General features: G+C 40.6%; 5 protein-coding genes and 1 long non-coding RNA gene across 6 annotated transcripts in view; 3 read left to right on the forward strand and 3 right to left on the reverse strand.

Annotated features, from left to right (window-relative positions):
* Positions 1-450: 450 nt before the first annotated feature.
* Positions 451-1463, forward strand: LOC113468629. Its single transcript, XR_003392309.1, has 2 exons — positions 451-583; positions 1356-1463. It is a non-coding gene; the product is annotated as an uncharacterized LOC113468629 (long non-coding RNA).
* Positions 1464-2060: 597 nt separating this feature from the next.
* LOC103512143 (nascent polypeptide-associated complex subunit alpha) lies at positions 2061-3692 on the forward strand. Its single transcript, XM_026825704.1, has 4 exons — positions 2061-2076; positions 2160-2323; positions 2655-2679; positions 2754-3692. Exons 1-4 carry the CDS (start codon positions 2061-2063, stop codon positions 2960-2962), a joined length of 414 nt encoding a protein of 137 aa, XP_026681505.1. The 3' UTR covers positions 2963-3692.
* Positions 3693-4128: 436 nt separating this feature from the next.
* LOC108252743 (zinc finger and BTB domain-containing protein 18.2-like) lies at positions 4129-5155 on the reverse strand. The gene is made up of 3 exons (XM_017445277.1): positions 5150-5155; positions 4840-5034; positions 4129-4443 (listed from the first exon to the last, which is right to left on the reverse strand). Exons 1-3 carry the CDS (start codon positions 5153-5155, stop codon positions 4129-4131), a joined length of 516 nt encoding a protein of 171 aa, XP_017300766.1.
* Positions 5156-5439: 284 nt separating this feature from the next.
* Positions 5440-7419, reverse strand: LOC103512133 (ruvB-like helicase 1). The gene is made up of 4 exons (XM_008476889.2): positions 7218-7419; positions 6743-6836; positions 6521-6621; positions 5440-5746 (listed from the first exon to the last, which is right to left on the reverse strand). The coding sequence occupies exons 1-4, from the start codon at positions 7316-7318 to the stop codon at positions 5587-5589; spliced, it is 456 nt and encodes a 151-aa protein (XP_008475111.1). The 5' UTR covers positions 7319-7419; the 3' UTR covers positions 5440-5586.
* Positions 7420-7590: 171 nt separating this feature from the next.
* Positions 7591-20343, forward strand: part of LOC103512144 — a 25095-nt gene continuing 12342 nt past the window's right edge. The window contains exons 1-8 of the mRNA XM_026825706.1: positions 7591-7747; positions 8483-8588; positions 10582-10967; positions 12236-12409; positions 13275-13461; positions 13696-13803; positions 14078-15435; positions 15510-15693. Coding sequence (XP_026681507.1) covers positions 7745-7747; positions 8483-8588; positions 10582-10967; positions 12236-12409; positions 13275-13461; positions 13696-13803; positions 14078-15435; positions 15510-15693 — 2506 coding nt within the window. The 5' untranslated portion in view covers positions 7591-7744. The remainder of the gene's footprint in view (positions 7748-8482; positions 8589-10581; positions 10968-12235; positions 12410-13274; positions 13462-13695; positions 13804-14077; positions 15436-15509; positions 15694-20343) is intronic.
* Positions 18054-20343, reverse strand: part of LOC113468630 — a 9546-nt gene continuing 7256 nt past the window's right edge. The window contains exons 2-3 of the mRNA XM_026825703.1: positions 18621-19065; positions 18054-18279 (exon numbers count right to left, since the gene is read on the reverse strand). Coding sequence (XP_026681504.1) covers positions 18102-18279; positions 18621-18964 — 522 coding nt within the window. The 5' untranslated portion in view covers positions 18965-19065 and the 3' untranslated portion in view covers positions 18054-18101. The remainder of the gene's footprint in view (positions 18280-18620; positions 19066-20343) is intronic.

A 20343-nucleotide genomic window follows, 5' to 3' on the forward strand; every position in this document is an offset into this window, starting at 1 on the left:
GTCTTTTAATGTTTTTAGGTAGGTAAGTTTATAGAATATGTTTGGGGCCTGGCTTGGAAAAAAAAAAAAAAAGAAAAAAAAAAACTCCGATAGAATAAGGAACTGTACCTACCTATCTGCAGAAGGCATATAATTATATCGTTCGAGAACAGAGAAAAAAGACAGGATAGGAGAAAGTCAGCTGTTCCGAGAACAATAAATTATTAAAATAATCAATCTGGTTAGGATGAAATCCACCCCAGGCTGGAATCGAACCCGCGACCATTCGAGAGTTATCGTGGATCAAACGGAATTCAATGCAAAACCTCAGAGTCAAAACTCATATCTCACTCCGTTTGATCATTGAGGTAATCAGAAAAAATTCAAAAATTCGCACCAAAAATAGTTCACTATTCCCCACCAGGGAGTTTTTAGCGCTAAAATCAGCGCAAAAAGTAGGCTGTGGTGATGTTTGTTTTGATTTTTCTAATTTCTTCTCGATTTTCAAATCTTCCGAAATTTTGTGAATCTGATTCAAAAAAGCACGTTTTTTAAGCACTTTTTCCTGTAAAACTAGGAATAAATCCCTTCAAAAATTACTAACGTAAGTATTAGCCTCTTTATTGCTAAGTTTTGTGAGGAATTGACCTTAATTTTTCAGCGGATTGTGAAATATTGCCGATCGAAATCGCATTTGGCCAAACCTCTGTTCAAGGATAACCCTAACCTCGACCCGGTTTTACGACTTTTCCTTGGAACCTAATCAAATATAGCCTGAAATTAAGGTCTTTTCATGGCCTCTGGATTGTCTGATCGCATTGGCCTTTGTACTCTTGCTTAGAACAGGTTATAGGGATTGATAAAACTAGGTAGGTACTCCTTAAGGAACCTTGGGTTTTCATGAAGAAGGCAACAAGTAAACCTTGAAACTGCAAAGTTTATTAATTTTCCTTTGTCTTCCACTCTTTTAAACCAGTTAAAGGGTTGTGTTCTAGAACTTAATATATTTCTGATATCACAGCAAGTGGTAAGGATAATGATCATGCTATGTGAGAGCTTTTCCTTCTGCAGGTAATGTTCATGTCAGATGGCTTAATCCTTAATCCAAGGGAAACATAAAATTAACCTTGAATTGAAATTCAGCCCATCAGAAGTCAGGTTAACTTAAACTTACCACAGCCCAGCTGTTTTTTGGGAATTATTCAGAAGCCACAACAATTTTAAAAAAAAGCTCATTTTTGAGTTAAACCTAACCCTTATAACACTGGTCTGATTGTGCCAGTTCTTTTGGTAGCAATCTTCAATTGATGTGGCTTCTGAACATGTACCTCGTTTTTCCTTTTAGGTCTAATTAAAATAATGAAAATCTTTCACAGATAATGCCAGAACTCACAGAATTAGACAAAGCCGTGTCTTCCGGAGGCGAAGCTGAATTACACGATGACTCCGGCACTGAATCAGATTCTGAAGACTCTATCCCCGAGTTGGAAGCCTCCGGAGACCCATTGGGATCTGCATAGAAGAAACTGTAACAATATTGAGATTTTGTTCCAAAGTGTAACACAGGAGAGGATAGGATAGGAGAAAGCCAGCCTATCTGAGAATGAACCTTATTGGTTTAAAATAAAATTTGGCCCAAGTGGCTATCTAACCAATGACCTAGCTCTTAAAAGGCAGGCATGCTGTTCTCCAAGATAATTAGGGTTATAAGGAAAAGGTTTTGAAACCCTGGCAGAAAAAACAGGGTTTTGTGGTTGGTCATATGTCATACCTTTGTAGAAACTTAACCCATCCTTTAGGTCTGTTTACCCCTACACCTAACCTGGCCAGCCTATCTGAGAATGAACCTTATTGGTTTAAAATAAAATTTGGCCCAAGTGGCTATTTAACCAATGACCTAGCTCTTAAAAGGCGGCATGCTGTTCCCCAAGATAATTAGGGTTATAAGGAAAAGGTTTTGAAACCCTGGCAGAAAAAAAAACAGGGTTTTGTGGTTGGTCATACCTTTGTAGAAGCTTAACCATCCTTTAGGTCTGTTTACCCCTACACCTAACCTAAGCCTTGGAGCGGGCTTTTTGTCTATGGAGTTGAGCTATGGTTACATCTTAGAATTAAACAAAAAAACTGTACCTACATAGTGATTTTCCTATAAATCAAATTTCTTCTGGTACTTTTTGCAGGTGGCACTTCCCTGGGAGGCTCGACAATTCAAGAAGAAGACGAAGCTGACGAAGATGTTGATGCAACCGGAGTCGAAGACAAAGACGTCGACCTGGTCATGTCACAAGCCAATGTCACCCGAGCCAAAGCAATTAAAGCTCTCAAGAATAATGACAACGATATTGTAAATGCTATAATGGAACTAACTATGTAAAACTATTTAAGTGCTTTGTAAGAAAAAAAATGATACAAAATGTTTTGTTTGGGAAGGAAGAAAAAGGAAATGACCTGGGTTTCTGTCACAGAAACCCAGTCTTGAGTTATTCGATGAGTTTCAGTCCATCCCTTTTTGACTGTAACAGAATTATACTGTAGTTTTGGACAGTTTCAATCCCTTTTTTGCTCTGAATGTACTCTATTGAAATACTGAAGTCAATTATCATGGGAATTCAGTAATCTTCTTGTGATCCATTTTTAGTCAGGAATCTTTGTATGATTTTTTTTTTCTCAAGGAGTCAGGATTTGAAGTAAGAGCCTCAAGTTTAAACTTCATTGTAGGGCAAGGACATTAAATGTTAGTCCCTTCCTAAATGCTAATTTTTAACATTGATCAGTGGTACTTTTTGCAGGTGGCACTTCCCTGGGAGGCTCGACAATTCAAGAAGAAGACGAAGCTGACGAAGATGTTGATGCAACCGGAGTTGAAGACAAAGACGTCGACCTGGTCATGTCACAAGCCAATGTCACCCGAGCCAAAGCAATTAAAGCTCTCAAGAATAACGACAACGATATTGTAAATGCTATAATGGAACTAACTATGTAAAACTATTTAAGTGCTTTGTAAGAAAAAAATAATACAAAATGTTTTGTTTGGGAAGGAAGAAAAAGGAAATGATCTGGGTTTCTGTCACCGGAACCCAGTCTTGAGTTATTTGATGAGTTTCAGTCCATCCCTTTTTGACTGTAACAGAATTATACTGTAATTTTGGACAGTTTCAATCCCTGTTTTGCTCTGATGGTACTCTATTGAAATACTGAAGTCAATTATGATGGGAAGTCAGGAATCTTTGTGATTTTTTTTTTTTTTTCTCGAGGAGTCAGGATTTGAAGAGCCTCAAGTTTAAACTTCATTGTAGGGCAAGGACACTAAAAATGTTAGTCCCTTCCTAAATGCTAATTTTTAACATTGATCAAAAGAAATACTCACTATAGTAAATCTAAATAAAATAAAAGTAATACTTAACTTCGAGTGCAAGTCAAGATTTGGTTGTTTTTCTCCATGCTTTTCTGATTTCACTAAAGCTCAAAGCTGCAAAATACAATTGATCCTTTCTTTAATTACCAAAGTTAGAGTACTTTTCTTTAGGTTATTTTGTAGTCTTATTGATGAAAAAATCGACCAGTTGAGGATGTTTGTAATCTTGTTGACGAAGTTACTGATCAGTTGATGTTCTTGTTGCAAATTACAGTAGGGGATTATGAATTTTGAAAAAAGTAGGTGCCTCTCATTACCTTTAATTTATTTGTCTGAAACTGTTTTTGTTCAACACCCCTTGTTTTGTTCCTAGTTTAGGTTTTTATTTATGAATACTTGTTATTTTTTCTAACCACAATATAAAGTGACTAAGCAATTAAAGCTCTCAAGAATAATGACAACGATATTGTAAATGCTATAATGGAACTAACTATGTAAAACTATTTAAGTGCTTTGTAAGGAAAAAATAATACAAAATGTTTTGTTTGGGAAGGAAGAAAAAGGAAATGACCTGGGTTTCTGTCACGGGAACCCAGTCTTGAGTTATTTGGGAAGGAAGAAAAAGGAAATGACCTGGGTTTCTGTCACAGAAACCCAGTCTTGAGTTATTCGATGAGTTTCAGTCCATCCCTTTTTGACTGTAACAGAATTATACTGTAGTTTTGGACAGTTTCAATCCCTTTTTTGCTCTGATGGTACTCTATTGAAATACTGAAGTCAATTATCATGGGAATTCAGTAATCTTCTTGTGATCCATTTTTAGTCAGGAATCTTTGTATGATTTTTTTTTCTCGAGGAGTCAGGATTTGAAGCACAGTTTTACACACGCTACACATCAGCTTCTTCTGTTTTTTCACAGGTATACTAGACCCTGGTTCACCACCTGGTTTCTCTAGTGGGTTCTCTCCGACTGGGTTCTCACCCCCTGTTTCAGCGCCTGGGTTCTTCCCTCCTGGTTTATCGCTGGATAGTTTATCGCCTGCGGGTGTGGTTTCTTTAGAACGTTGCTCCTGGGCCGCGTGTTCTAGGGCGTGCAACTCTAAAGAGTACTGGAAATGAGAGGAAAACATAAAGGTGACAGCCTAGTTAGCTTGGTTGGTAACGCGTCTGGCTTGTAAGCGCTAGGCCGCGGGTTCAATTCCCGCCCGGGGCGGATTTTATCCTGAGCGGATAAGGTTCGTTCTCGGAACGGCTGACTTTCTCCTATCCTGTCTTCCTTCTCTCTTCGATTTCGGGACGATAAGACCTTAGTTAGAATTCCCTCCGTCAAACCTCTTTAAAAAATTAATGGAACATCGAGCTGGCTACGAGTTAGAGTTCCCTCCGTCAAACCTCTTTAAAAAATTAATGGAGCATCGAGCTGGCTACAGGTTATTTACTTCTCACTGTTTATAGGCCCCCAGCCAGACTCTCCCGGGAATCGAACCCAGGACCATCTCTCTCACCTCCGTGGCAAACTCTTCACCGCATTGGCCACAGGTCAGGTTGTCCTCCACCCTATGAGATCCGAGGTGACACCTTAGACTGGCCACTCGCAAGAAAGTTATGCCACACATGGGACACGAAGCGCGGTCATTGGATCCACGAACCGCGGCCGTATCCTCGAGCGAGTGAAGCGTTTCGTGAATATTTAGGTTGACCTGGAAAAATATAGAGAAAACGTTGGAAAAATAATAATAATAGTGTTGATTCATACTGCTCGCATAGGACTGAAAAGTCCCTTTCAAGTTATGCCACACATGGGACACGAAGCGCGGTCATTGGATCCACGAACCGCGGCCGTATCCTCGAGCGAGTGAAGCGTTTCGTGAATGTTTAGGTTGACCTGGAAAAATATAGAGTAAACGTTGGAAAAATAATAATAATAGTGCTTATTTATACTGCTCGCATAGGACTGAAAAGTCCCTTTCGCGCCTTGACCACTACACCACCGAGGTAGGTAGCGCCTTGACCACTACACCACCGAGGTAGGTAGCGCCTTGACCACTACACCACCGAGGTAGGTAGCGCCTTGACCACTACACCACCGAGGTAGGTATTCCATACCTCGGCTGGGATTGAACCCACGCCCTCCTGTTTACCAGGCGAGCGCCTTGACCACTACACCACCGAGGTAGGATAATAATTTTGAGAAAAGGAGTAACATAGAACTCCTAAAAATCAAATCACATAACAGGAGTAAAATATCCATCTTAACGCATAAATTTGTCCTTATTTTCCGTGAGTATCCTGGCTGAAGACTTGGCGTCTAGGAACAGGGTGCTGACTTCCAGGATGTCCTGTTTGGAGATGGCTGTTCTGCCGTTGGTTTTAGCCGTGAGGGCGGCTGGCGTGAGCAGCTGAACGACATACCTGTAGGAAGAAAGAAAAAATGTGTTTAGTACTTTTAGATGTTTGATAGAGAGAGCTGAGGTTCAAACTAACTAGGCTGTCTAGGCAAGTCTAGCGCTTATAAGGTAGACGCAGTACTTTTAAAGCTAACGAGAGCCGTATTTTGTTATGTGACTTTTTTTTTATTCAACATGATTCAACCACCGAGATCCCGCTTTGGACGTCCACACTTGCTGCCACAGGCCACTTATATGTGTTTTCAATGGTTATTAAAGCTAACGAGAGCCGTATTTTGTTATGTGACTTTTTTTTATTCAACACGATTCAACCACCTGAGCCACTTATGTATTTTCAATGGTTATCTCAAAGAGAGCCTCTGAATAAAATTTTGCCATTTTTTGATGGAAAAAGTCCAAGAATTAAAGAGTCTGTCTCGTGTTACTTAAGGGATATGTTTTGATACATGGGTTTCTGTGGGTAAACACCATGGAATATGCCTTGGCAGTCAGGGTGTTAAAGTTTCATATCTCCTTGGTTGAATTTAAAAAGTCACATAATAAAAGACGGCTTAAGGCTGGTGAGTTTGTTTCTCTTACCTTAGAAAAAAAAAAAAAAAAAAAAAAAAGAGTCTGTCTCGTGTTAAGGGAGATTTAATACATGGGTTTCTGTGGGTAAACACCATGGAATATGCTTTGGCAGTCAGGGTGTTAAAGTTGAAGATTCATATCTCCTTGGTTGAATTTAAAAAGTCACATAATAAAAGACGGCTTAGGCTGGTGAGTTTGTTTCTCTTACCTTAGGGTAGACCGAGTTCCAATTTCAGACAGGGTGACCAAAGCTTCGTCGTCCAATACATGGCCCTCTGTGTTAGCTCTCAGCTTAATGATGGCCTCCATGTCTTTCTGATTATACGGGGTGGTTCGAATGATGAGCAGACGGTCCAGGAGATCCAGCGGTATACCGTGTGGCGAAATAATATCGTCTGTACCTCTGAAATTAAAAAAAAAAGTGGGGAATGTCCTTCTGATTATACGGGGTGGTTCGAATGATGAGCAGACGGTCCAGGAGATCCAGCGGTATACCGTGTGGCGAAATAATGTCGTCTGTACCTCTGGAATTGATCAAAGAGAGGGGGGAAATTATAATGTGGTCAAAGGAGGAGAGGTCAATACACCAATCAAGTAGGTGGGCATATTTTTAGTCCGTCCTTCCTTTATTATTACGATAGTAATAAAAAGGTATAAGGGACGGACTACTGTATTCACTTCGGTGTCGTCTGTCCGTCGGTCGGTCTGTGCCCATAGAAGGACTTATCCAAACCTGGTCGACCTATATATCAAATTAAAGGTCTTTTTACCAGGAACACGAAAGTGGTGGCTTCAAAGCTACTGACTCAAGATAGCTTTTTTTCTGCAGGTCCTTTTTGATTTGTACATGGTTCTATAGTTTTATAGATTTTTACAACCGATTTCGTTGGATTTTCTGTATTTACCTGACCAGACAGCGACCTCTGTTGGTGGCAAAGATAACGATCGGAGCGATAGCGCTTTCCAGAGCCCGATGTAGATAGGTGAACGTTTCCAAATCCAACATATGAACCTCGTCTATGAACAGAACTCCCGGAACTAACTCTGCAATGCCTTGGTCAATGTATTTGTTCACGACCTTGTTGATTTCCTTGCGAAGTTTGTCTGTGAATAGAAAACAAATGGAGAAGAGACGTCAATCCAAGAGCACCACTATTGAAAAAATTAGGTACAAATAAAATAAAAATGAATAAAACAGGGTATTTTTTTTAATGGTGGGATTTATAGCAAAATTCCCACAAAAATCTCGTCCTCAACACGCTCCCCTGTGCCAGATCCAAAAACTTGAACTTTCTGAAGTGACGTTGCTCTAAAGTAAAATTCTTTCAATTTTTTGCTAAAAAATACTTTTAAACTCTAAAAAATCGACCAAACTAACTGGAAAACTTATGAAACATAGTTTTCCTTGAGCTCGCATGAAAATTCTTTGACAATGGTAAGTTCACTGACGAGTAATTCAAGTGGGACATGGTTCCCTCAAAATCGTATGTTGAAAATGGCGTCCTACCTATTCCTCCTCTTGTTCATGATGTAATTTCTAAAAATTGATTAAAGTTCTCCTTGGTATGCCTCTTAAATTAACAAAATCATTGCCAGAAACAAATTCTGCCTGCCAGTTTTGTTTTTAACAGAAGTCAGACTGCTTTTTTCCCTGGGGAATAAAACTCAAAATCATTGATCATTAGAATCACATTGGTAACGGAATCCTAATCCACCCATCAAAATTTGGGGAGGATTGTAGGTTTTGGATACTGAAATGATCATTGAAACTAAGTACCTGTGTGATTTTACCAAGATCCTTGAATTATGCTGTACTCATTTTAATTTTGTACCGGTTTTAAATTGTACCTGCATAGCTATCAAATGACTCACATAGTAGTGATGTAAATCTGAGCTCTACACATTCCACATTCCAGATACATGATGAGATTTGCGTTTACTATTCTTCACCTTAATTTGTCGAGCCTAAATTGAATTATTCATATGATAGTATTTATTTTTACTCAGTGAGTTCCAGAACCTACCTTGATTTGCCTGATAAAGTTGGTGCTTTGCTTAGGTATTTTGTTTTAATTGATTCTGATTGTTTAATTGACTTGAGTTTTAGTAACCTTTGTGTTTGGAAAAAAAAATATTGAACATTAAATAAGTTCAATACCTTAATTTTCAGGACATTAATGATGACAAGTATTCGGAAGAAGATGTCAGTATAACTGAAGAATCAATTGACAGTGGAATCAAAAGCAATGTGTCATCCACAGTGACTACTCCGAGAGGTAAAGTTCATTCTTCATTTAGATTGGAAACTAATAAATAAACTCCATGAAGCAACCTCTGTTGTTGTGTGGGTATCACACTTTTTTTTATTTTTAATAAACTCCAGATAACCATCTCAAGACATGCCTACCTAGTTTTTCTCATGAATAGAAAGAAAGGCCTTGAAAATAAAATGAAAAGATAGGTACTTAGTAAAAGCTGAAGATATTAAGGGGGAAATAAAGCTGCTCATACTGAAGTATGTAGAAAATACAGTGGACATTGAAATTGAGAGAAGGTTGAAGGAATTAAGATTCAGAAGGCACGAAAAACTGGGAATGCAGACTTGGCCTTAATTTTCTGATCTCACCACTTTTATAGGCCGACATTTTTGGATAGGAACTTGGCCTCTTTTTCACATTTGTGTTTTTGTGGGGGTCTACTTTACTCTGTACATACTTAATTCTCAATTTATAAATCCTTTTGAAAAACTAACAAGATATGCTTTGATATAACTCAAAGTGTTTTCCTAAAACCCACATGTGTTCTGCATGTATCATTCACTTACCTCTAAGCTTACCATCTCATGTTGAAATTAATTTCGAACAATATTCAGTCTCTGCATATCCAAGCATTTTCAGAAATCAAAATTAATTTCAACATCCAATTCCAAGACCTTGTTAACAAAAATCCCAACAGTTACCGAAAACCCACATGTGTTCTGCATGTATCATTCACTTACCTCTAAGCTTACCATCTCATGTTGAAATTAATTTTGAACAATATTCAGTCTCTGCATATCCAAGCATTTTCAGAAATCAAAATAATTTCAACATCCAATCTAAGACCTTGTTAACAAAAATCTCAACAGTTACCTATTTCGATTTTTCTTGGTTGCACCTTGAATGTTTAATACTAAACTAATCTTCTATACTTGTTAAGTTCATTACCCACTGGTTAGCTAAGGCCTGCATCTAAGTGGGAGTAATGAATGTAGTCTTTGGGGTTTTTTCAACACGCCATTCTTCTTAACTCTCTGTCTTTTTACTGTGGAATTTCACTTGCCTTTGCTTTCTACTTCTTTTAACACTGAATAATATTTCCGTTCCTTTTTCGCCATGTTGAGAATTTGAATTTTGTGGTGTTCTTGATCAATCTCTTGACTCATTTCTGAACAAGCCTAAATATTTGATGTGAACAAAGAACTGGTAAAAGAAGCAAAGAATTTTTCTAACCAATGAGAGCACCAATAGTTTGGAAGAATAGAAAGGGGGGCAAAATGGAAACTCCACGATCAAAAGAAGGTATAGAAAATGGGATGAACTCCAGCTCCAGGCATTGTTTACGTTCCCATTTAGCCTGGATTGGAGCAGTTTGTGATTCTTAATTCTCCAAAGGCATGCTGTAAAATTGAAGTTGTTGGTTATTTTTTCCATGCGGGAAAGCCTAATGAAAGGTGTTGAATTTTATGTGGTCAAAATAGTGTCACACTTCTGTGGTTTTTTTACCTCCTGTTATGCAGTATTTTATTATGCTACTTTTTTATTCCACTAAAGAGATTCCGCTTTGGATGTCCACTTGCTGCCACAGGCCACTTATATATTTTCAATGGTTATCTGAAAGAGGGCCTCTGAAAATGAAAAAAAAAAATCCAAGAATTAAAGTGTCTGTCTCTCATGTTAAGGGATATGTTTTGATACATGGGATTCTGTGGGTAAACACCATGGAATATGCTTTGGCAGTCAAGGTGTTGAAGTTGAAACTTCATATCTCCTTGGTTGAATAAAAAAAAAAGTTTGATAACAAAATACAGCTTTATTTTCAAATGACTAATAGAAAATGAAAGCCCAAGGTATTTTTCATACCTAGCAATCATTTTTCCTTTCTTACTTACACGCACAACACGCCTTTACCACGTCAAAACGCCCCAATCAGGCGACCAAAGTCCGTAAACACTACCAGCCTGGGCTCGAGAGCTCCACACGCCCCTTTTGATCCCCGCCTCTTTTCCAGATGACCCCGCCCCCGACCCCACCCCGTGGTACCCCGACACCGTCTCAGTCTTGCGTAACGAACACACGGGGGCGGAAATTTACCTGGTCGGCACGGCCCACTTTAGCCGCCAAAGTCAAGACGACGTCTCGCTCGTCATTCAACGCGTGCGGCCCAATATCGTTCTGGTTGAACTTTGCCGCAGTCGGGCCGCCGTTTTGTCCATGGACGAAGAGGCGATTGAGCGGGAGGCGAAGAACATTTCCTACGATAAAATGAAGGCTACGATCGCGGAGAATGGGCTGGTGCAGGGACTGATGTATTTGTTGTTTCTCAATATGTCGGCGCAGCTGACGAAGAAGTTGGGCATGGCGCCCGGCGGGGAGTTTAGACGCGCGCTTAGCGAGGTAGGTGGGAGGGCGCGCGGCGCGCTTAGCGCTGAGAAATATATCTTTAGACAATTCATGAGTAGGTTCTATTTATTCAACATTTCATTTATTTAGGCATTAGAAGAAGAAGAAGAAGAAGAAAAAAAAAAACTACCAGGTTACCTGTGCTTCGTCACGGAAAAATGATCTTAACTCAAAATCGGTTTAGATGTATGCAAAATCATCTCCTATTGCACATCTAAGTAATCTAGAACATACATACATAGGTGTTCGGAATATCCTTTCCAAAGTTCAGCTGTCTAAATTTTGGGGCTCTGAAGATAGAGCGATTAGTGAGTGTAGGACTTTTTAACTTTTTACTTTTCCAAACATTATTAGTTCCCCTCCCCATTTTGGCTTGTCAAAATTTTCATTTTATCATGTTTATCATCTTCCTTGGATCTTTTTCTTTGTTAGTTTGTTATTCTTATCTGTTACTTTACAAATTCATCCGGGTTTTTTCCCCTTCTTTGCCTTGAATAAAACAATTTCTTTACTTCATGTTCTTTGCGTCTTTTTGCCTGTTCCCCCAGTTATTATTTGTGTACCTATTGAATTTAGCAGGTCTATTTCTTTGCTTCTTTGGCCTGCCTGTCCTCTATAATTTTGCTTTGTAGTTTGCCAAGCTTTGAATAACAGCATGATCCTTTCTTTGTTTGAACATTTTTGTTGTTCCTGCGGTTAAAAATTTAAAATCCTTTTCTTTTCGTATTGATTTATATTACCCACTATTAGGTTAGTCACTTACTATCAGGTAGACCTGACAGGTGCAGCTGAAAAGGTCCGTCTGTTAGGTCTACCTGATACCTGATGAGCACACACTATCAGGTAGACCTGGTACATCTGATCAGGTCAACCCGATAGTGAGTGGCTGGCCTTAGATCCAACAATTATCGCACTAACTATTCCCAGCGACCTCCTTGGCCGAGTGGTTATCACACCAGGCTTGCACGCAGGAGGCCCGGGTTCGATTCCCGGTGGGGCCGAGGTTTTTTGCGGCTCTGTGCTTAGAGTTCGAGGTGCACTCAACCTCGTGAGGACAATTGAGTACCTAGCTACTTGATTCGAGTGGCGACATTACCAGTGTAAGAAGATTATCGAAATATGGAAATTGATTGCAAAGGAGGCACTTCGTAATGTTGTGATATCCACTAAAGTTGTGAAAAAGCTCTGCTTTACCACAAAGAATTTGAGATTTGATTTTGATTGCTTGACACTAACTTTTCTCTCATGTTTCTCATCCCCAGGTTAAAAAGTTGGACAACTGCAACATACATTTCGGAGACCGTCCTATCAACATCACGATCAAGCGAGCGCTGTCGTGTCTCTCCTGGTGGCAAACGATTAAACTCTCCTCCACTCTTCTGTTCAAGGACGCCAACATCAGTCCTGAAGAGGTAGGGTGGAGCGAACGGAGTGAGGTCTTGTTTTTTTATTTATTTTATTATATTTTTTTTTTTCTTAATCCAAGATTTTCCAGTTTATTTTATGATAACTCTTGTTGCCTATATGTGTGTGTGTGTGTGTGTGTGTGTGTGTGTGTGTGTGTGTGTGTGTGTGTGTGTGTGTGTGTGTGTGTGTGTGTGTGTGTGTGTGTGTGTGTGTGTGTGTGTGTGTGTGTGTGTGTGTGTGTGTGTGTGTGTGTGTGTGTGTGTGTGTGTGTGTGTGTGTGTGTGTGTGTGTGTGTGTGTGTGTGTGTGTGTGTGTGTGTGTGTGTGTGTGTGTGTGTGTGTGTGTGTGTGTGTGTGTGTGTGTGTGTGTGTGTGTGTGTGTGTGTGTGTGTGTGTGTCTTTAGAGGTTTGATGGAACTGTAACTGCTAAGGTCTTATCGTTCCGAAAGCAAAAAAGAAGAGAGGATAGAGAGAAGGACGACAGGATGAGAAAAATCCAGCCGTTCCCAGAACGAACCATATCTGTTTAGGGTAACGTTCGCCCTGGACGGGAATAGAGCCCGCGGCATAGCGCTTACAAGACAGACGCACTACCAATCAAGCTAACTAGGCGGGCAATTAAGGATTAATTTTCATTGGAATTTGTGCTCGATTAGGTACTTGATTTTATCTTTTTTTAGCTAAATCCCCTTTAGAGGTGGGCTATTCATGTCTAACGAAAGTCACAACTTTGGGTCGGGGGTATGTTTTTGGGTCACTAGGAAGCTATTCGCTATGAAAACTAATCTTTGTATGTTTTTGGGTCTTTTGGGTCACTAGGAAGCTATTCGCTATGAAAACTAATCTTTTTTTTTTAAGTTAATTTTTTTCTAATTTAATTTCTTCCTATTTCCAGGTGGAAAAATGCAAGCAAAAGGATCTGCTCGAGCAGATGTTGGATGAAATGAGTGCTGAATATCCGGAACTAGGCAAAGTGTTTGTACATGAACGCGACCTTTATCTAACCTGGTCCCTGCAGTACATTTCTCAACTCAAAACCGTGCATAATACCGTGGTGGTGAACGAATTTGAAATAGATCCAGGTAGGGAAATTTAATTTGTAATTTTATGAATTGGAATTTCATTTAGTAAGTTATAATTTTTGATTTCATTTGTGTTTAAGAACAGTTTTACAACACATAAAATAACCCAAAAAGCGGGAAATTAATGGAAAATAACAACATGAAATAAGAATGGAATACTTACTTGAAATTCTTCTATTGAATAATTCCCTTACTAATCATTCTTCTACTAAGAATATCTTTGTATTAAGTGAGGTTATACTGATCTAGGCAAAGTATTTGTACATAAACGTGACCTTTACCTAACCTGGTCCCTGCAGTACATTTCTCAACTCAAAACCGTGCATAATACGGTGGTGGCAGGTAAATGAGGTTCTATTGAATAACAATAAAACCAGAGGTAAATGAAATTAAGAACTTGAAACCTAAACTAATGAATAATACAAAAAAATAAATTTTCAATTTTTATACATAAGATTTTGATTATCTTTAGGCCCTTTTGTAAAATCCAAGGGGACCTATTTACCAAATATGGGGCAAACCCTACTGTACATTGAAAGAGGATAATAGGGTCACCAAATAAGAGCACAACTCTTGGGATTTTCGGTAGAGTAGGTAGTTACCACATTTTTTGTAGGACATAACCCCCGTAGCAGTGATGGGCCTAACGATGATGATAGCAGTGATGGGCCTAACGATGATGATAGCAGTGATGGGCCTAACGATGATGATAGCAGTGATGGGCCTAACGATGATGATAGCAGTGATGGGCCTAACGATGATGATAGCAGTGATGGGCCTAACGATGATGATAGCAGTGATGGGCCTAACGATGATGATAGCAGTGATGGGCCTAACGATGATGATAGCAGTGATGGGCCTAACGATGATGATAGCAGTGATGGGCCTAACGATGATGATAGCAGTGATGGGCCTAACGATGATGATAGCAGTGATGGGCCTAACGATGATGATAGCAGTGATGGGCCTAACGATGATGATAGCAGTGATGGGCCTAACGATGATGATAGCAGTGATGGGCCTAACGATGATGATAGCAGTGATGGGCCTAACGATGATGATAGCAGTGATGGGCCTAACGATGATGATAGCAGTGATGGGCCTAACGATGATGATAGCAGTGATGGGCCTAACGATGATGATAGCAGTGATGGGCCTAACGATGATGATAGCAGTGATGGGCCTAACGATGATGATAGCAGTGATGGGCCTAACGATGATGATAGCAGTGATGGGCCTAACGATGATGATAGCAGTGATGGGCCTAACGATGATGATAGCAGTGATGGGCCTAACGATGATGATAGCAGTGATGGGCCTAACGATGATGATAGCAGTGATGGGCCTAACGATGATGATAGCAGTGATGGGCCTAACGATGATGATAGCAGTGATGGGCCTAACGATGATGATAGCAGTGATGGGCCTAACGATGATGATAGCAGTGATGGGCCTAACGATGATGATAGCAGTGATGGGCCTAACGATGATGATAGCAGTGATGGGCCTAACGATGATGATAGCAGTGATGGGCCTAACGATGATGATAGCAGTGATGGGCCTAACGATGATGATAGCAGTGATGGGCCTAACGATGATGATAGCAGTGATGGGCCTAACGATGATGATAGCAGTGATGGGCCTAACGATGATGATAGCAGTGATGGGCCTAACGATGATGATAGCAGTGATGGGCCTAACGATGATGATAGCAGTGATGGGCCTAACGATGATGATAGCAGTGATGGGCCTAACGATGATGATAGCAGTGATGGGCCTAACGATGATGATAGCAGTGATGGGCCTAACGATGATGATAGCAGTGATGGGCCTAACGATGATGATAGCAGTGATGGGCCTAACGATGATGATAGCAGTGATGGGCCTAACGATGATGATAGCAGTGATGGGCCTAACGATGATGATAGCAGTGATGGAGAATTCATAGACATTTACACTCATGTAGACCCCAGTGTATTCTACACAACGCGTAACATCCCAGGACCTGGTATTGATACAGATCTGTTCTACTCACAGATCTCCAATTGGTATTCTACACAACGCGTAACATCCCAGGACCTGGTATTGATACAGATCTGTTCTACTCACAGATCTCCAATTGCTGTGATTGTACAAACGAAGAAACAATATCACAATCGAATTTTCCGTCAAAACATGAAAGCGAACGGTGTACGCAAAATTGTAGTTGTAATCCATCGAATAACTACACAAATCATAGACTGAACGTGCACACTTACAAACTACCAATTTACGAATGCAACAACCTTTGCAAGTGCAGCAAAAGTGCCGAACATGCCAACACAGACATTGAAAGTATGTCAAGATATGCCAAAAAACTCACAGACATTGAAAGTACGTCAAAATGCTCAAAGAGGTCCCAAAGATTCTTGTGTGCCAATAGAGTTATCCAAAACGGCCCCATTGAACATCTAACCATTTTCAAACACCCCACAATACCATCCAAAGGATATGGAGTCTACACAAATCATAGACTGAACGTGCACACTTACAAACTACCAATTTACGAATGCAACAACCTTTGCAAGTGCAGCAAGAGTGCCGAAAATGCTAACACAGGCTTGGAAAGTGTTTCAAGATATGCCAAAAGACTTACAGACATTGAAAGTGTGTCAAAGTGCTCAAAAAGGTCCCAAACATTCTTGTGTGCCAACAGAGTTATTCAGAACGGACCCAGTGAACATCTAACCATTTTCAAACACCCAATACCATCTAAAGGATATGGTGTCTGTATTCCAGTCAACCCGAGATCCACAGCTTCCCAGACGTAACGCAACACTATGGCCATCGCAATGTTCTACATACATACAGTACGCCAGATCTGGAGAAACAAATGTACATGCTGCATGTGTTCAAGTCCCCGCCACCTTATCCTATCAGTAACTCCACGCCTGACTTGGCGAGTCAGTCCACCCCTGACCTCGCCGCTACCACGTCACATAATGTAACACAACTATACACAACCGAGAACGGAGGTTTTATCCTGAATTAAATCGAAGAGGAGCAGGATAGGAGAAAGCCAGCCGTTCCTATAGAACGAACCTTAGGTATCTGTTTAGGAAACAGAAGGAAGGCGCTCTTCCTTCCCAGTTAACTAGGCTGGTAATTGATTTATTCAGGGAAATTCCCCTCAGACTTAATACCTACTTGAATATGAAATCCATTTACATAATATCTACCTACTTACGAGGCGAACTTTATATATAAGTACCTATCTACAATCATGTTTTCATTCTCCTACCATAAAATTATAACACTTCTTAGTAACTCAATACGAATAATTACCTAGATAGGTAATCCTTCCTGAAAAGAATAGCCTCAACACTAAGTGCAAAATGGAACAAGTGCGTCAGCCAGTTATCAGGGTGGATAAAAACCAAGGTTCAAATAGCGATAATACGGGATTACGGGCAGTGTCCCTGAGGCTGCGAGGGAGCCGTTACAAGGCCAGAAGTTTAAACTTGGAAGATGGAGCAGGGGTTCCCTAATGTGATGTTGTTTTCTGGAGATGTTTCTTTAAAAGAATAAGTTTATTCTAGTGAGGAATAATAAAACACGAATGTACCTACCTGCTAGACAACTAGACAATCTTACTAAATCTACGATGTAGGAAAAAGTGCAATGATTTGCACTTCTAAAATGACCTTCGCTACAATCACAACACCACCTAATCATAATAGTTATCTACATATATTTATATGGATAGATGGATACCTATGTAGGTACCTCAACCTACATAAGTATAAATAAGCAAGTAGGTAGATACCTACCTGTAACTACTGACCAATTGATACGAGTATACCTACTTACCTTCCATATTACATTAGGGTGGCCCTTATTTTTCGAAAGTTCGAAATTAAAGGCGATCCCCCCCTCTAAATTGGTTGCAATATGAATAAAAAAATTGAAAGAGGGAACTGTAACTTATCTGAGGTCTTATCGTCCCGAAAGCCAAGAGAGAGAAGCTAGCCAGGATAGGAGAAAGCCAGCAGTTCCAAGAACGAACCTTATCTGTTTAGATTTTTTTTTTTTTTTTTTGACCACTTAACATGAAACAACCAGCCTAAGAGTTACCTCGAAGGGTAGCGCGCGTAACTCTTGTAAGCACTAAGTCGTGGGTTCCATTCCCGAAACGGGCGAACTTTATTTTAAACAGATAAGGTTCGTTCTCGGAACGGTTGGCTTCCTCCTATCCTGTCTTCCTTCTCCCTTCGCTCTCAGGACGATAAGAAGTAAGAAATCAGCAGTCCTCAGAAGTTACCCTTCCCTCTATCAAACCCCAATATATCTCCAATTGCACAGATGCCCAAAGCCCATGTCAACTGTCAACATGACTTGTAGATCAGTGGAATTGTAGAATGTAGATCAGTGGAATTCTGATCCTGTTCTGTTCTATTTTTCTAATACCTTTTTCTGTAACCCGACAAGATATTATTTCTTGTCGATAGGGGGTATCGAACCCAGAACCTTCTAACTATTCCTCTGTTTCTCTCCTCAGCATTACTCAGAGAGCCAGTCCGTGTGGTTGCTATTGTAGGCATTGGTAGCAACACTCCGCGCTAGTAGGGCTAAGCCAAGGGACGGCAGAGGAGTATTATATCCTAGCAGCACAACAACTGGATGGCTACGGACAAGAGACGTTTCTCGTGAAGGATGAACATGGGTTGGAAACCATCCTGGGTGTCACACTCAAAGGAATTATTGTCAGCGGGACCAACAGCTCGAAGTTTTACAAGTGGGCGGAAATCGCGAACGTTCTCAATCACAAGAAGAACTTTGGTATTGAGACGAGTAACGCGGATGACCACATTGTGAACTTTGTATTCCCTGACGTGGAGTCTGCGAAGTATGTCTTCCGTATGTGTGTGCATCAACATACGTTCTATATGACGTATGAAGCGACAGAGGAGGATAACGAGGGGGAGGTTCAGAACCCGCGGAGTAGTGATGAATTCACTCATGTTGATGGCAGTAACATCATCGACGAACCCTGTGATGTCGATACCAAAAATATGATTGATGAAACCTCTGACATTGATAGAAATGCTATAACTAATGAAACCCCTGATGATAACGATATCATTTATGAAAGCAGTGATGGACCTAACGATAGAACTTTGGTATTGAGACGAGTAACGCGGATGACCACATTGTGAACTTTGTATTCCCTGACGTGGAGTCTGCGAAGTATGTCTTCCGGATGTGTGTGCATCAGCATACGTTCTATATGACGTATGAGGCGACAGAGGAGGATAACGAGGGGGAGGCGCAGAACCCACGGAGTAGTGGCGGAGGGAATGGGAGGCTGTTTCAGAACATAGACACAGCACTGTTGAGTAGTCGGGAGGAGTTGGATGAAGTCACTAGTCCTAGCATGAGAAATGTCATGTCCAACAGTAGAGAAGAACTGGGAGATTTGAATGAGAGGACAACGTCTAATCTGGATCTTGTCGATGGGAATCATCAGGATATTGACAAGCTGAGGTCTCTATTACCTTCCTACCGACCGGCACCGGACTATGAAACTGCCATCCAACAGAAGTACAACGCCAGTGAACAACAAATGTATTCCAGTGGTGAGTCTACACAAAATAAATTCGTTCCAATGTTCTATTTTCAAAGTGATCTTTTCTTACTACATTAGAACTCCAACTCAACAGCGAACGAATTTGAAATAGATCCAGGTAGGAATTTAAGTTCGTGTGTTTTCGTAAGAGGTTTGATAGAGGGAACCAACCGTAACTGCTGAGGTCTTGTCCCGAAATCGAAGAGAGAACGAGGACAGGATAGATGGAAGACAGCCATTCCGAAAATGAACCTTATTATTTGTTATTGATGAAATCCGCCCCGGGCGGGAATCGAACCCGCGACCTAGCCCTTACAAATCTTCGCCAGGTTTTCTACTTCGCTTCGCCAGAGAGAGAAACGATGAATAAAATTTATTGACGAAATGCCCAAAGTGTGTTGCCAAAACGACATAGCAGGCTTCTGAGACAAAATTGTGTATTCCAGTCAACCCGAGATCCACAGCTTCCCAGACGTAACGCAACACTATGGCCATCGCAATGTTCTACATACATACAGTACGCCGGATCTGGAGAAACAAATGTACATGCTGCATGTGTTCAAGTCCCCGCCACCTTATCCTATCAGTAACTCCACGCCTGACCTGGCGAGTCAGTCCACCCCTGACCTCGCCGCTACCACGTCACATAACGTGTACATGCTGCATGTGTTCAAGTCCCCGCCACCTTATCCTATCAGTAACTCCACGCCTGACCTGGCGAGTCAGTCCACCCCTGACCTTGCCGCTACCACGTCACATAACAGAAACAAATGTACATGCTGCATGTGTTCAAGTCCCCGCCACCTTATCCTATCAGTAACTCCACGCCTGACCTGGCGAGTCAGTCCACGCCTGACCTCGCCGCTACCACGTCACATAACATACACATCAACAACACGCACAACTTTATCAATACTCAGGTGAGTGGGTCTAGCAATTGAGATTTTTTTTTTTTTTTTTTTTTTTTTTTTTTTTGCCGAAATGTGAGTGTAATTTTTTTTTCGATAGCGGGTATCGAACCCGGAACCTTCTAATTATTCGTCTGTTTCTTTCCTCAGCATTACCCAGAGAGCCAGTCCGTGTAGTTGCTATTGTAGGCATAGGCCATGTTCCCGGCATTACTCAACTGTGGGGATCTGTAACCCGACAAGATATTGAACCCATCCTCGCCCTACCTCCTCCTTCTAGAAGTGGCCAGGTAAGAATATCGATTTTCGCAATCAAATATTCACATTTTCATGCTATTTTTTTTTTTTTTTTTTTTTTTTTTTTGAGGG

The sequence above is a fragment of the Diaphorina citri genome, unplaced genomic scaffold, assembly GCF_000475195.1.
Source record: "Diaphorina citri unplaced genomic scaffold, Diaci psyllid genome assembly version 1.1 scaffold795, whole genome shotgun sequence".
Lineage (NCBI taxonomy): Eukaryota > Metazoa > Arthropoda > Insecta > Hemiptera > Psyllidae > Diaphorina > Diaphorina citri.